We start from the raw sequence: 16,479 nt of genomic DNA on the forward strand, positions 1-16,479 counted from the left end.
GGTCGATTTTTTCATGTGCACGAAATACGATTATCTGTAAATAGACCGTCGTCACACCGCGCATGCAGTGAAATACATGCAACAATATTTAAAATCCGTATAAGGAGGAAGAATTGTTTTTATATGCCTGTTAAAGCAGATGTCTAGAAATTTAGAGAACATGGCATAATATGTAATGATTTTTGCAGTTTTGTCGGACAAAAATATGCTCTGTGCAATTTTTCTTGACCGCCGCAATGCAACAAAATTGCATCGCATGCGCTTGAAAAGATCGAGCCCTGGCCTCAGCTCTTGCCCCTTAAAAAGTATATAACAGAAGGTAAAGGGTTCGAGCGTACAAATAATTTCCTCGTTATAAATTGCTTGGTCATCTAAAAAAGGATCGAAACGAGGCTAATGAAAGAGGAAAGAAAAGCTGTGTGCAACATTTATTTATCTTTTTTGCTAGTGTTGTTTATATTTTTTGAGGTAAACCTCTGTCTGTCGGCGTGATGGAAAGGATATTGAGGCTCGGTGCAGGTGGATTAGGTGGCGTTGGACAGGTAACTAATATATTTTTATTCTTTTTATGTTTTTTTTAAAGCTAAGCAACACAAACTTTTGACTGGGACTAATGTTGCTTAACTTTAGCCTAGCTAGCTAGCGTATAGCTCACATGTTGCTTGTTGACATGTTGCTTGTTATCAGAAATAGAAACAGTAAAAGTGAGACGTCTCGTCTCCCTGTTCATTTTAACATAAAGGTATAGTCTACGGAAGAAGCAAATGACTTTAAAAATCATTTGCCTCGCCTAAGATAAATAAAACACTGTTTTTACAAAACGAAAGGGCATAGAAGAAGAAGAAGCACTCTTCTTGACTTAATTCTTTCTAATAGTTCTTTTATTATAAAACTGGTGTCGTGGTTTTCGGCATCAGTGATCACAATTTAGTTTACATGATCAGGAAATAAAGGGTCGTCTACAAATTTCGTATGATATTTTATACGAATATATACGAATTTAATTGCTTTTAATTCGTATAAAAATCGTATACAATTCATATAGTGTTAAATAGTTATACGATTTTTAAAAAATCTAATACGAATTTTATACGATTTTCATACGAATTGTCATACGAATTATATTCTCTTTTATACGATTTTCATGCGAATTGTCATACGAATTATATTCTCTTTTATACGATTTTCATGCGAATTGTCATACGATTTATATTCTCTTTTATACGATTTTCATACGAATTGTCATACGAATTATATTCTCTTTCATACGAATTGTCATTCGAATTATATTCTCTTTTATACGAATTTTCATACGAATTATATTTCGTTTTTAAACTTTTAAAATGCGATCTAAAAAAACATTTCTATCGCCGTTTTTTTGTTTTTAAACTTTTAAAATGCGATCTAAAAAAACATTTCTATCGCCGCTTTTCGTTTTTAAACTTTTAAAATGCGATTTAAAAAAACATTTCTATCGCCTTTTTTCGTTTTTAAACTTTTAGATTGCGATCTAAAAAAACATTTCTATCGCCGTTTTTCGTTTTTATACTTTTAAAATGCGATCTAAAAAAACATTTCTATCGCCGTTTTTCGTTTTTCAACTTTTAACAAGCGATCTAAAAAAACATTTCTATCGCCGTTTTTTGTTTTTCAACTTTTGAAAATGCGATCTAAAAAAACATTTCTATCGCCGTTTTTCGTTTTTAAACTTTTAGAATGCGATCTAAAAAAACATTTCTATCGCCGTTTTTCGTTTTTATACTTTTAAAATGCGATCTAAAAAAAACATTTCTATCGCCGTTTTTCGTTTTTAAACTTTTAAAATGCGATCTAAAAAATATTTTATTTTGAAACTCATATACGAATTTAATACAATGTCAAACGATTTTCTTTTTTTTAAAGCCATACGCATCTAATTAAAATCTCATATGAATTTTTTGTTAAACTCGTACGAATTCAACTCATACGAATTTAATTTTAAAACTTATACGAATTTAATTTAAAACTCATACGAATTTAATTAAAAACTCATACGAATTTTATACGAATTTAGAAAAATTTCATACGAATTTAATTACTGTATGGCAAAAGAAAATTCGTATAGCATATACGAATTTTTTTGATACGAATTGCTACGAATTTTGTAGATGACCCCTAACCTCATTACACAGTTAGCTAGCTAGCTAGCTAGCGTTACTGTCCTAATTACGTGATTCTCCAAACAAACCGCCCAGTAAACATGAGATGTCTTAAACACGTCTAAAAGCGTAACGCCTAAAAACGTCTTTAAGAAACGTAAAAAAGATGTCTTTTTGCGACGTGTTAAAGACGTTTTAGAGACGTTCCTGTAGGTACCGAAACGTCTTAAGACGTCCTTATTTAGTCTCTTTCAAACGTTATACTGCCAAGGCAGGCCTGCTTCAAATAATTTTAGCCTATGCGTATTAGGATTTTAGTAATTTTAATTCTGATGGAGGGGTGACAAACCAAAACAAGAAAAGGGTTAAGAAAACGATGATGAAGTATTTAATAGAAAATTTATATATATTTCTATCATTTATATAAATAAACAGTTTAATAAGAATAAAATAATATCACATACAAGCTTTTTTATAAGCAACAACAACGAAAACAAATTCATTACTTTCGGAAACTTTTCTTGTTCTAAAAGATGAATGTTCAATGAGCAACAGATAAGCAACAATCAAGCATTTAAAACGGAAAAACCTAAGCTGCATTAAGCTAAACTGCTGTTTTGCTTATAAAAAAAGTGTGCATTATACAAAATATACTGAGTAGCTAATACTACAAAATAAAATTGTTGAAACAATAACAGTTAGTATCTTTGAAGGTTGTCTTGAACAACAGCGTCATTTTATTTCGCCAATCAGTAACACTTTGGTCTGAGCCCTGCTTGTAAAATATGTGTGTCATATTGTGCACGTTGGATGATGTGTTTATTCTTTGAAGTTATATCCAAACAACCCTTTAATAAAATGCATTTAAGTCATTACACCAATATATAAAGTAGCTACTGCTTTTTTTTCAAGAACAAACTTTATAGGTCTAAGGCTTTAGAACATGTGTGATGTACACTTGAAGCGGAATGAATAGTGAAGCTAAAACTAAGGGGTCATCTACAAAATTCGTAGCAATTCGTATCAAAAAAATTCGTATATGCTATACGAATTTTCTTTTGCCACACAGTAATTAAATTCGTATGAAATTTTTCTAAAATCGTATAAAATTCGTATGAGTTTTAAATTAAATTCGTATGAGTTTTAAATTAAATTCGTATGAGTTTTAAAAAAAATTAAATTCGTATGAGTTTAAAAAAATTCGTATGAGTTTTAAATTAAATTCATATAAGTTTTAAATTAAATTCGTATGAGTTAAATTCGTACGAGTTTAACAAAAATTCCGTATGAGATTTTAATTAGATGCGTATGGTTTTAAAAAAAATAAAATCGTTTGATATTGTATTAAATTTGTATATGAGTTTTAAAATAAAATTCGTTTGAGTTTTTATAATTAGATGCGTATGGTTTTTTAAAAAAAATTCGTATATAGTACAGTCCAGATGTAAGCTTACACGTACGCTCAAGTTTCACACCTTTTTCTCGGAGGCGGTAGTTGTTCATCTTTTGTTCTTATTAATTATCTTGCGAGTCTTGTAAGTCATTAACTTGCGCGTAATAAACAAGGGATTATTGAAGAAAAAATAGCTTATTATAACTGCGCGAAACTATTGTTAAATAGTGTTAACTATTCCTAATAGCATAATTGTTTAAGAACGAAAAACGGAGATAGGAATGTTTTTTTAGATCGCCTTTTAAAAGTTTAAAAACGAAAAACGGCAATAGAAATGTTTTTTAGATCGCCTTTTCAAAATTTAAGAACGAAAAGCGGCGATAGAAATGTTTTTTTAGATCGCATTTTCAAAATTTAAGAATGAAAAGCGGCGATAGAAATGTTTTTTTAGATCGCATTTTAAAAGTTTAAAAACGGAAAACGGCGATAGAAATGTTTTTTAGATCGCATTTTAAAAGTTTAAAAACGAAAAACGGCGATAGAAATGTTTTTTAGATCGCATTTTAAAAGTTTAAAAACGAAAAACGGCGATAGAGTTTTTTTTTAGATCGCATTTTAAAAGTTTAAAAACGAAAAACGGCAATAGAAATGTTTTTTAGATCGCATTTTATAATTTAAAAACCGAAAAACCGCTATATATAGAAAAACTTTTTTAGATCGCATTTTAAAAGTTTAAAAACGAAAAACGACGATAGAAATGTTTTTTTTAGATCGCATTTTAAAGGTTTAAAAACGAAATATACTTTGTATGAAAATTCGTATAAATAAAAGAGTGTAATTCGTATGAAAATTCGTATAAAAGAGAATATAATTCGTATGACAATTCGTATGAAAATCGTATAAAAGAGAATATAATTCGTATGACAATTCGTATGAAAATCGTATAAAATTCGTATTAGATATTTTAAAAATCGTATAACTATTTAACACTATACGAATTGTATACGATTTTTATACGAATTAAAAGCAATTAAATTCGTATATATTCGTATAAAATATCATACGAAATTTGTAGACGACCCCTAAGCATTTAAAGTATTATTTTCCCAAGTATTGATGAAAGCTCCCCTTGATAGACCAAAAATCATGAATGTTCCTGGCCGAGAAAGTACAAAAAAAAATCTAAGATACTTACTTTCAATCAGCAACATATTTTCTTCATTGTCCATTCATATCTCGGATAAATACAGCCTTTTTTGCTTTACTATTTACTTGTTGTTTTATGGAGCACATTATTCTTTTTTGTTTAAAAGTAAACGTCAAATGCAACATTTGTTGAAATGGAACAATGTTATTTACAAGTTTATTCTATGCGGTCTTTCGAACGGTGTTTTCATTGTAAAATGTATCCTTTTTTAGACAAATTTAATTCAAATTTTTGGCTACCTCTGTGTAAGAAATTCTTAAATATCAAAAGCGTTTATTTGTACGCCAATTATTGCGAATGGGCAAACAATTAACGTAGTTATTTGTTTGTTGTAAAATTATCTTTAAATCGAAAAGAAATGATGATTCATTTCAAACGAGATTGTACTTGTCTTACAGAGACCAAATAAAGACGTCTTTAAGACAAACATTTCGAACGAGATCTTATTAGTCTCACAGTGAGCAAATAAAGACGTCTCTGAGACGTTTCTTTTGAACGAGGTTTTACTGGTCTTACAGAAACCAAATAAATACCTCTCTAAGACGTTTCTTTTGAACGAGATTTTACCTGTCTTACAGAGACCAGATAAAGACGTCTTTAAGACGTTTCTTTTGAACGAGATTTTACTTGTCTTACCGAGACCAAATAAAGACGTCTTTGTGACGTTTTTTTAGTCAAAAGACGTCCGGACGAGTTAGAGACGAGAAAAAAGCTGTCTTTAAAACGTCTTTGTGTTTACTGGGCGCTCTCACTGAACAAATTCGCTCAGCCCTAGACAAAGGACATTGCTCATGTGGGGTCTTTATTGATCTGCAAAAGGCGTTTGATACTGTAGACCATGCAATTCTTTTATCCAAATTAAATCATTATGGGATTAGAGGTTTGCCTAAGCAATGGTTTAAATCATACCTTCTCAATCGTAACCAGTATGTGTCTATCAATAGCCACAGTTCTAATCTCAAATCTATTCCAACTGGCGTACCACAAGGTTCTGTTCTAGGACCCCTCCTTTTCTTACTCTATATCAATGACATCTCTGATTCTCTGATGCAGTAATTAACTCGGGAACTTTCTTATTTGCTGATGACACCTGTCTCCTATTTTCTCATAAAGATCTCAGCATTATCAAAAAGGAAGTTAACTTTGATCTAAAACTATTACTACAATGGCTGAATGCTAATAAGATAGCTCTTAACGTGACCAAATCAGAAGTTATCCTTTTCAGAAATATCAGGAAAAAAGTTAACTATGACATCAAAGTTCAAACTAGGTGGTAAACGTCTCTCACTCTCATCATCAGTCAGATACCTAGGGGTTTACTTAAATGAAAATTTAAGCTGGTTCTATCATTATAACACTCTTGCTCTTAAACTTTGTAGAGCCAATAGTATTCTCTCAAAATTACGTTATTACTTATCTCTGAAAAACCCTACGCATTTTGCCCTTTTTCACTTTATCTATTATATGCAACAGAAGTCTGGGGTCATAATCTTCCACTCAACTCTCGTATTTTAAAACTACAAAAATCTGCAGTTCGCCTCATAACTTTTTCTGATTACTATGCCCACTCTAAACCATCATCATCATCATGATGATGATGATGATGATGATGATGATGATGATGATGATGATGATGATGATGACTCTAAACCACTCTTTGATACTCTAAATATACCTGCCCTTGCTGATATAATTTTCACATTAAACGTTTTCTTAGTGTATCTCCTTTGTATATACAAAATTCTTTCAATCTGACTTATCTGCTAAATACTCATGTAACTAGAGGATGCTCCTACAAACTTCTTTCTATACCATCTATTAGGACTTTAACATATGGTACGGATTCTATTCATTATCAAGCAATAAAAAACTGGAACTCTCTCCAAAAGCATTTCAATTCTATTGATCTTACTTCACTTAGTCTTTCTAGACTTAAATTATTTACCTGTGCATTTCTCAAAAAAACAAAACTCTTAAAATTATTTTTTTTTCTTTTTTGCATATTGCACATAAACGAAAATAGTTTTGAAACTATACGTAAAGGTGGCCTCCTTAGATTAACATTTGCTAGTGGCCGGTCTCCTGACTGCTATAGCTTGTATTGTAATATTTTTATTTTTTCAACATACAACATTATATACATTTATATATTATATAATGTACAATCTATATGGCAGCAAATATATACTACTATAACTATCTATTGACGATCTGGCAACTCTGCTCTCGCCACATAACTTCATTATTTTGACTAAAATCCATCCCTAAAACAACTTTGCAAAAATGCCTTTGTTTTTAAGGAATAGGCAAAAATTATGTTATGTCATAACGGAGGAGAGTGTTACGACAAATATATTGTGCGATGTATTTTTCATTTTTTTTTCCCTACAAATCGGACTATTTAAGCAATGGTCAGAAGCATTACATTTTAGCTAGCAATCGTATTTCACTATTATATAATGAAGATATATTATATATCTTGTTTTTTCCTCGAGTCTTTTCAGATTGGAGTCACGATTACAGACGCAATTTACGGTTTCACAAAAAATTTATTGAAATGTAATGAAATGGTGTTCTGAAGATATAAGATATTTTAAATCTTCAAGATAAAAATTGGGATAGTACAGTAAAGTTTATTTTTATATTTTTAATTGCTTTTGTTTACAAATTATATAGAATTCGCGCTGAAATTATTTCCAACATCGTCACACGCAGGTTATTGTTATTTACGCATTAAGTTACCCTGATCTTCTCCAAAAGACAATAGTCTATTTATCATTTATCATCATTCTCAGCTTAACGTCCGTTTTCCATGCTAGCATGGGTTGGATGGGGTATATTAATGAAAGTAATTATTCATGCGAGTTGAGTGCACGCGGAATGTTATATTTGGACTGTACTGTAGTATCATATAGGGTGTAGAAATAATTTCAATGGGTTTCATATTAAAATAAACACATAACAAAGTCATAAGATATGTATTAAGTAGAGTTGTCCTATTATTACGAGAGCTGTTTGTTTAGATCACATAATAAGGACAACATCACTACCTGTGAAACATGATTGGTGTAGCATATAAGTTTTTTTTAAGCAAGTAAAAATTTGAGATATCCCTGCAAGAAATACAAACTTTTGTTCTCTTGTTGAGTTTTTCTTTTTATTTCCCACTCTGTGTTTTTATTTAGTACCAATAACACATTGTATACAAAATTTTCATGCCATGAAACTTATTATTTCTTTAGAAAATGAGAATAATTAATAATACCCATGGACAAAGTATTATTAAATTACTCTGTTTTCTTCCTTTTTTAATACAGAAAATGAGCGAACAGCTTATAGCGTATACCCTCCTAATTACTAATACGTCATAATTCAGTATCGATGGAAGAATTAGTTGAAAAGTTTGAGAAGTGGTAGAAAGGACTAGAAGAGAAAGGGTTAAGGGTGAACACAGTCTAAAGTCTAAAGTCATGATTAGTAGCATTGCAGCCAAGTGTGACCTTGTAGTTGGAAAGTGGCCCTGTGGAGTTTGCAGGAAAGGGGTTGGTAGTAACTCAATTTTTTGTCAGACTTGCAAGCATTGGGTACATAAGAAGTGCAGTAGTATTGGTGGAAGGTTAAGAGCTGACATTCAGTTTGTATGTAAGCGTTGCAAAGGTGAGATTATAGGGAATGTAGTATTTCCAGCTTCAATGATGTACAACAGTGGCTCGTTTGAGATAATTGAGAACTTCTGTTACTTAGGTGATATGCTGGGCAGTGAATAGCTTAATGTTTTTATTATTGTTGGTAAGCATGCAGTTAGAATTAACTCTTCAATGTCCCAGACGTTATGGGCCTTTATTTAACCTGACTATTATTTTATTTTAGAATGCCAACCCTGATGCTGCAATGGTTGACACTGCCGAACAAGTTTATATATCATCTCTAGCTTTACTTAAGGTGCTGTGTGTTAATATAATCTTGCATCGCTTTTTTGAACACTAGTTTTGACATGTCATGTGCTGCTTATTTATTTTTGTTGAAAAACATAACCGATATTTATGACTGCAAAATCTCTTATAATAATATGATCTTATCAATTAATTTATAAATAATACTAAAACCCTTCATACTATCAACCTTAAGGCATTCTATTTTTGGGTAGCACATTCTTTTTTTTTTTTTGATTGGATAACAAAAATTGTTCAGGTAAAAATTACAGGAACAGCAGAGGGTAAAGGAGCAATTTTGTGACCCTCAAATTCTGTTGTCTGTACATATTATTTGATAAGTTTTCGCCACATAAAGTTTCAAATAGGAAAATTGATCTTAATATCTGAGACTGTTTATACTAGCTGTTATGTATGTCACTTAAATTTAATTTTTATTTGTATTTTTTAATTTTAGATGTTAAAGCATGGTAAGTTATTTATTTTATTTATTTTCATAACCATTTTACATGTAAAACTCCACATTTTAGTGTTGTGAGCCGACCTGAAATCTTAATTTAGAAATATTTTTTGCTATATTTTAATAGGGAGAGCTGGGGTTCCTATGGAAGTTATGGGCTTAATGTTAGGCGAATTTGTTGACGATTATACAGTCCGTGTTATCGATGTATTCGCCATGCCGCAGTCAGGAACAGTAAGTAAAATATTTTGACTTCTTAAGTCAATTATTGAAAACCTTCAAAAAATCACAGTTATATTGAGAATAGTTTTTTCTGTGTCACCATCATACAACAAAAAATATATATATGTAAAGGAGGCATAATTGAACCCCTTACAGTTATCAGTACCTTAGTTTATATTGACATGCAGAATAAACTTCAACTTTTTAAATTCCCTTTTTACGTTAACCGAACCTGTTTGTGTATTTGTAGTCTTTGCTAAGGCGAATGTTTTTCAAACAGATTATTAGGGAATCGGAAAAATAACTATGTGTATTTTCACCATCATGTTTCTTTAGGGTGTAAGTGTAGAGGCTGTAGATCCTGTTTTTCAAGCCAAAATGTTGGATATGCTGCGACAAACGGGAAGGTAACTACCCTACTCTGTTTTTTTCTATTATTTTTATTTTCCTACCGTCAAATGCAATAGTGTAATTTAAAGTATTTTGTTGCATATCTTGCTTAGGCCATGAAATATATATTCACTTCATAGTTAGTTTCAACTAGGGTGAAAAACATATGTTTTTCCTGTAGGCCAGAAATGGTCGTCGGCTGGTACCATTCCCATCCAGGTTTCGGTTGTTGGCTTTCTGGCGTTGATATAAACACACAACAAAGTTTTGAAGCTCTCTCTGACCGTGCAGTTGCAGTGGTAGTTGATCCTATCCAGAGTGTGAAAGGAAAGGTAAATAAAAAAATACGAGTTAAATTTAGTTCAATACCATTCTTATTCTTACTTTAAATCTCTCATAAATACAAATCTTGGAGTACAGCCTCTTTTGTAGTGTTGTTATTGTATGAAAAATGTCCCTGGTACCTATAGGCTTGTGGTAACGGGAGAATGTTTTTAGACTTATAAACGTGAATCAGGCGTGGTGTTACTGCTTTAAACGATATGCCTGTAATGGCCAATCAAAAATGTTAAATTAATATTATTTCTAAACAATTTTCAGTCGACTGTGTTAAAAATTGGTCGTCATGTGATTATTGTGTTTCAGGTTGTCATAGATGCATTTAGACTCATTAACCCAAACGCGATGGTGTTAGGACCAGAACCTCGTCAAACTACTTCAAACTTAGGTCATTTACAGAAACCTTCAATACAGGTATTTTGTGTTTGTGTGTTTTGAAATCATGGTAGTGTTAATTGTTGTAAACATGTGTAAAAATTGAAGGATATTCTACTTTTCTTTTGAAATCGAATTATTTTGCAAGTTTTTAGCTGTACGTAACGTCGTCTTAATGTTGGCAAATGAAGGAGATATCGCGCTCGTCAGAGGAAATAATAAAACTGAATTTAAAAGGAAAGAGCATAGTCTAGCAAAAAGAATTCTGTATAGGTTTTATGCAATTATTTTAAGCTCATGTAATTCAATAAAATTAATATATGTACATAGCCAATACTAAGAGATTATGAATTTTTACCTTGATTTAACCGCGCCTTCGATCATAAAGAAATTGATTGTATTCGTGTAATTGTTACACCAATTTCTTTCTTTTTTTAGGCATTAATCCATGGTTTAAATCGTCACTACTATTCTATAGCGATAAATTATCGAAAAAATGAACTAGAGCAAAAGGTAAGGTTGTGCTACAGGACTGGGTAAGATATAAACAAATATGGTAACCACAACAACCGTACGTTATTCTTATTTAGCGGGATCCCTATTAAGAAGGATAAGGTTTTGGAACCAAAATAATTATGTTGTCTGAATTATTTTCCTGACGAAATTTTTTTGGAACCAGCATTTTTGTTATTTGGTTGTAACTTCCATATATTTAAACATGGTTAAGTGTGCTTTTCATTATAAACTTAGCATTGAAAATAAGATTCAAAATTCGTGATTTGTTCATGCCGTAGAAGTTTAAATTAGCAATATTTTTTTACGTAACAGGTTTTCCTCCTCCCGTTACGAGGGACAATTTTTAAGACGGAAAATATTTTATCCTTATGTTAGCTGTCAAAAATAATTCCGCCTAAATTCGCCGTTATATTTTCATCCAGCGTGGTCTATATGTAAGAAGCTTACAGTCACTATTTAACTAAAAAGATTAAGCGCGTGTACCTATCTAGATTTTTATTTGTAAAGCTTATGTTAAGTAGCGGGAGTTTTCTTATCCCGAACATTTAGCTGCCATGGATATGTTTAAAGTAAGGGGGTTTATATTGTTAATATTATATAATTTAGCCACGTTAGAAAAATTACATTTCTTATCATTTGACAAAAAAGTCAGAATTTTATTTTTGGTTTGGCATCCATGTATCTTGTTATTTTTTTTTTTGTTTACACATTTCTTATTTTATGTGTTTACACATTTGTTATTATTTTGTTTACTTATATAGATGTTGTTAAATCTTCATAAAAAGACTTGGATGGATGGTCTAAATTTGAAAGATTACCACGAACACTGCCAAGCCAATGAAAATACCGTTAAAACTATGTTAGAGTTAGTGAAAAATTACCATAAGGTGTGTACTAAGTGTGTACTTTTGACAATTTGTATGACGTAGCAATAATTTGTGGTGTAAACAAATGCTCTTTCTGTCGTTCGGAAATAATGAATGTTGTGATCCAAAAGATTTAAGACCAGTTAGAAAAAATATCAGCAATTTTAAATGCAAATATCTTTTCTTTATGGTAGGCTCAGGGAAGTCGTCCAAATATATCAAGCAGGGCGGCCACTTTATTTATTAATGTAGTTGTTTTTTTGAAAGTAGTGAGTTCACTGTCTTTCCAATCCAAGAGGGGAACATTTCATTTAAACGGCCTACAATAGTCATTGTTCATATATTGAAGAATTTTGGAAAAAAAAGCCTTGGAGTTTGTTTCTGTTAAGTGTCACTAAAATGCAACATCACTTCAACTTCATATTTTTTTGCTCTCTTTCTTCTATATGTGATTTTTATCATAACACATCCGTTTGTTCATTCGCAACAGAGAATGTTTCACCCCGATCGTACCTCTGATCATCACAGGCTATTATAATCGGTGTAAATTATATTGAGTGCCATGATAAAATTCAACTATATTTACACACCATCCGGAAAAACTACATGCGTGCATCACTAACATATTGTCGAGGGTAGTGTAATTGGTTCGTCTGCGGTTCCTAGTTCTGGAGAATGCAGATTGAATTCCACTCACTGCCAGGCAGTATGTTAGTGATGCGCAAATTAGTTCTTTATCAATATGATCTCTCTTTTCTGTTTCTCATATGTGTATGACTATTTTAACGTAGGCGCTGGAAGACGAAGAGACTATGACTCCACAACAATTAGCCATCAAGAATGTTGGAAAACAAGTACGCATTCATTATTTGTATTGCAATGTGAAGGAAGTGATTCGTTGTTTTATCTCTGTGCTGTCAACACCTATTGTTTTGATGTATTGAGCGTTTATCAACTTTCTTGTAAAAGCTTGCAATATTATTTTTTGAGTATTTTTTTCTTGCTTGTTTCAGGATCCTAAACGTCATCTAGAAGAAAGTGTCGATGATACCATGACGTCCAACATTGTTCAAACCCTCGGTGCAATGTTGGACACGATAAGTTTTTAGTAGTTGATATAGCGAATACGAACTTGTTGGTAGATAAAATATTTGCTAGTAGACTGGTTAAAAGATATACTTTAAAAAACTTCAGTATTTTGACGAATTTATTTATTGAAGAACAGTTTTTTTTATTTTAAATTCGTCGTTTTTGACCAGTCTGATGCTTACAAGAAATGTATACCACTTTGTGTCCAGCAGCGAAGATATTCCAATGTTTTTTGGATTAGTATACCAGAAGGTTTTCTAATAAATTTAATTTTTTTAATTTGTAAAACTGTTCTAAAGAACTTGTTGATGAAGTATTTATTTTTTGTTTTTCTCAATTTTTAAATTTAAGTTAAACCTAGAAGGACAGCGCTAGATTTAAAATTATAACCTGACTAATACACCAGCTTGTTTCTAACGGACAGTGTAGCAGAAAAAATATAGTTTGTTCTCCCTCTCTTTTTTTTGTCCTTCTAATTTAAGCACATCCTTCTTAAAATTGCGATCAAATTTAAAGTGAACTTATTTTCTAATCTGCTACACTTGACGAGGGAAAACGTCGACCAGCAACGCGTCATTACTCCGCGTGGAATTTCAGATAATAAAAAACGACTTCACAATGCAAAAAAAAACAGATCATGATTTTGCAGGAACCGATAAAAGTATCTCTTAAAATATCTCATTTTTTATTTGTCTCTATTGTGGGATTTAAATCATTTGATGTTATTAGTTTTTTCACTTTTGCATGATAGATAATCATACGAAAAGAAAAGCGAGTCAGCAGAAAGGACGGTCTACATGTCAAGCACACTGTTGTCTCGAAATCAACCACTAGATTAAACGCGTCTGTATGTTAATGCTGTGACACAGCTAAATAAAAATTGCGCATGCGTAATAATGCAAAAAAACACTTGGAATGTTTTTGTCAATTCAATAATGTTGGACGAAAGTGCGTGAAAGTTCCAGTAAATAAATTTGGATAAAGTAGCAAAAACGTCGTCAAACTTCTTGCCCTCAACAGAACCTTCACCGGCCTATGTGATAAACTGTTTATCATTGACTTTAGATTATAAAAAACCTCGGAACAAAAATGGTCGTGAGAAAATATAGTTAGCTGCGGCAAGCGATTTTTTAACATGCTACGATTTTTGTATAACGTCTTCTGTGTTTTATTTCAACAATCGGATGTTGATTCCGTTTTTCATCGTAATTTAAACTACAGCAAATAATGGTTGTCATAATCTCCTTAATGCGTGCAAGAGAAAATCTCCTGCGTAGATATTGTACACGAAAGATCTAACATCTTTTATCAAAGCAACGGTGAAGGGTGCTCGGTTATAAATGCATATCCAACGAAGCTTACCATGAAATTGATATCGATGACTCTTAAGTTGGATTAAATAAAAAGAACAATCGGAACACGTGATTCGGATTAAATAGAGCGGGAAAATATTTTATTGACGTCATGGTAAAAGAAGAGAAAAAAATATGAATCAGTAATATTGACAGAAGTCGGTTTAATTGAAGACTGCACAGAACTTAAAAATATAATTGCCAGTTATTATTGTGTGCAAACCGACTTCATGAATGTTGTGGTATGAGAAGTAAACACAGTCAGTAATTTCGAAAAAAAAGGATATTAAAAGATATTAATAAGTTGAAAAGCAACAATGTTAAAATTTGTTTTTGTTGCTGCTGGCGTAATTACGTTAATATCGTTGTGTGAATCTAAATATAGTTGTTCGAGTGGTTTTAATGTGTATTTTATACTTGACCGGTAAGTTGTTGTAAAACTTTTTCGCAGAATATTTCACCTACAGTCATCAAAAGCAAAAAAAATAAAAACAAGGTTCTTCAGTTTGTTTCGTTCTTAGATTTATTTTGTGTTTTTGTCTTTTATATATATTATTATCCATAATCAGTTCTTTCGTGTTTACCTTTGTTAAGACGTTCTCGTGCTTGAGCAAATAAAAATATGATTCATATGGCATTAACATTAGTTATATTGTTATCGAGTTTTTATTCTTTCAAATCCAGAAAAAATCAATTACCTTACACTACTAAAACATACATAAAACACTACTTGAAATTAAAAGGGGATGATTTCTAAACCTATTTTTACTTATAGGAGTCTTATAGAACGAAGTTATAAGGGTTTTAGTGGTGGGAATGAATGGTCTGAATTCAGTGTAACCTATAGACCACTTGCCATGCGACGTAATGTTTTGATTTTGTTTTGAGAACAATAGGCATGCGCACTCAATCCTATAGGTAGAAAACATATTCGCTTAAAATGGTGAAAATATTTAAACAAAAAAGAAAATAGTTAAAAGAAACAATTCACTACCTTTTGGAAATTGTGCTTCCAAAAGGTATGAATTTCAATAATAGTCATCTTAGCTCGTAATGGTCCTGCATTTTTACCTACAAGGTTGTGTGCGCATATTTACAACAATTCGTAAAGTTCCATGAACTTTAAACATTGGCGAGTCATATCTATCTGAAGCACGAAATGTCGTTTTTGACATCGCGATGACACATTCGAAATATAAAAGGGAATTGTGGCAAAAGTTAAATTGGGAGAATGCAGTGACGTGAACCCATTTCTTGGCTTTATCACATTTACCTGTTCGCCATTCATAATTTCAGCGCTGTTAAAACAAAAAAGATCGGTATGTCTTTTGGAATTCCTTAAAATTTTCGACGTGTAAATAAAAAGCATTTTGTTTGTAATGGAGAGAAGCTGCGATCAGCTGTGTATCACCTGTGTAGTCAGGAAACTTACATCTTGTTACCAGTTTGTTTTTTGCTTCTTCTATTCCCATAAACGAAAAAGAAAACAAAAAACCGTCCAACAAACGCATGTAGACTACCCTCTGTTATTCTAAGCGGAGATAGTGTGTAGTGGTAGACCGGCTGTTTTTAGATTTGAGTCCTCACTCCGGTGCATTTTAAATGTAGTGTTGTCAGCCCATATGGAGCAACTTTACTTATTGTAAACCTGGTTGTGTGGCAGTCAAGCAAGTGGAGCAATGCGATACGTATCTCTGGCGGTAATGTAAAAATACTAACAGCCAAAAAGGAGAAAGAGTCAACAATTAGGATGGAATTCCCAACATGTAAAACTTCCCGTTATTTATTTAATCAGTAACTTTTAAAAGAAACTTGATACACTGTGTTATAGTATATCAAAATTTTTCAGAGAAAGTGTTTCAACACAAAATGTGAATGTTAATAATATCTTTTCACAAAGTAAATCCATTTTTAAAAGTTTGAACACAATGGCATCACATGATCACCGGTTTACTAACCTATAATTAGAAAAAGGAAAAAGATTGTAGAAATTTTAATTCGTTTTAATTGAATTAAATTAAGTAACATTAAAGATAGTCAATTAAAAGTCAGATGAGTGATACTACCTTTGACCCTACTCTAAACATAAATCGAAGGTTGTGCGTTCAAACCTTATGTCAGACATGAGCTTTGATAGCGTTATAAAAACAGCTAAAATTTAGGCTTAGCGCTCAGCATAACCTTTGAGGTTATGTATTCT

General features: G+C 31.7%; 2 protein-coding genes across 2 annotated transcripts in view; both read left to right on the plus strand.

Annotated features, from left to right (window-relative positions):
- The first annotated feature begins 381 nt into the window (after positions 1–381).
- LOC130647926 (26S proteasome non-ATPase regulatory subunit 14-like) lies at positions 382–13,243 on the plus strand. The gene is made up of 11 exons (XM_057453933.1): positions 382–542; positions 8,609–8,680; positions 9,128–9,140; positions 9,258–9,364; positions 9,689–9,759; positions 9,924–10,074; positions 10,388–10,495; positions 10,895–10,969; positions 11,734–11,859; positions 12,630–12,692; positions 12,852–13,243. Exons 1-11 carry the CDS (start codon positions 492–494, stop codon positions 12,945–12,947), a joined length of 933 nt encoding a protein of 310 aa, XP_057309916.1. The 5' UTR covers positions 382–491; the 3' UTR covers positions 12,948–13,243.
- Positions 13,244–13,374: 131 nt separating this feature from the next.
- The window catches only part of LOC130647924 (anthrax toxin receptor 1-like), a 35,582-nt gene continuing 32,477 nt past the window's right edge, over positions 13,375–16,479 (plus strand). Inside the window, exon 1 of the mRNA XM_057453930.1 lies at positions 13,375–14,703. Coding sequence (XP_057309913.1) covers positions 14,597–14,703 — 107 coding nt within the window. The 5' untranslated portion in view covers positions 13,375–14,596. The remainder of the gene's footprint in view (positions 14,704–16,479) is intronic.

This window comes from Hydractinia symbiolongicarpus, chromosome 6 (assembly GCF_029227915.1).
Source record: "Hydractinia symbiolongicarpus strain clone_291-10 chromosome 6, HSymV2.1, whole genome shotgun sequence".
NCBI lineage: Eukaryota > Metazoa > Cnidaria > Hydrozoa > Anthoathecata > Hydractiniidae > Hydractinia > Hydractinia symbiolongicarpus.

Excerpts from the sequence above, each read along its gene's own strand:
- LOC130647926 (XM_057453933.1), top strand. The coding sequence starts at position 492 with ATGGAAAGGATATTGAGGCTCGGTGCAGGTGGATTAGGTGGCGTTGGA. Across the intron at positions 9,760-9,923 it reads ATGCTGCGACAAACGGGAAG|GCCAGAAATGGTCGTCGGCT; the intron begins GTAACTACCCTA and ends TTTTTCCTGTAG. Across the intron at positions 11,860-12,629 it reads TAGTGAAAAATTACCATAAG|GCGCTGGAAGACGAAGAGAC; the intron begins GTGTGTACTAAG and ends ATTTTAACGTAG.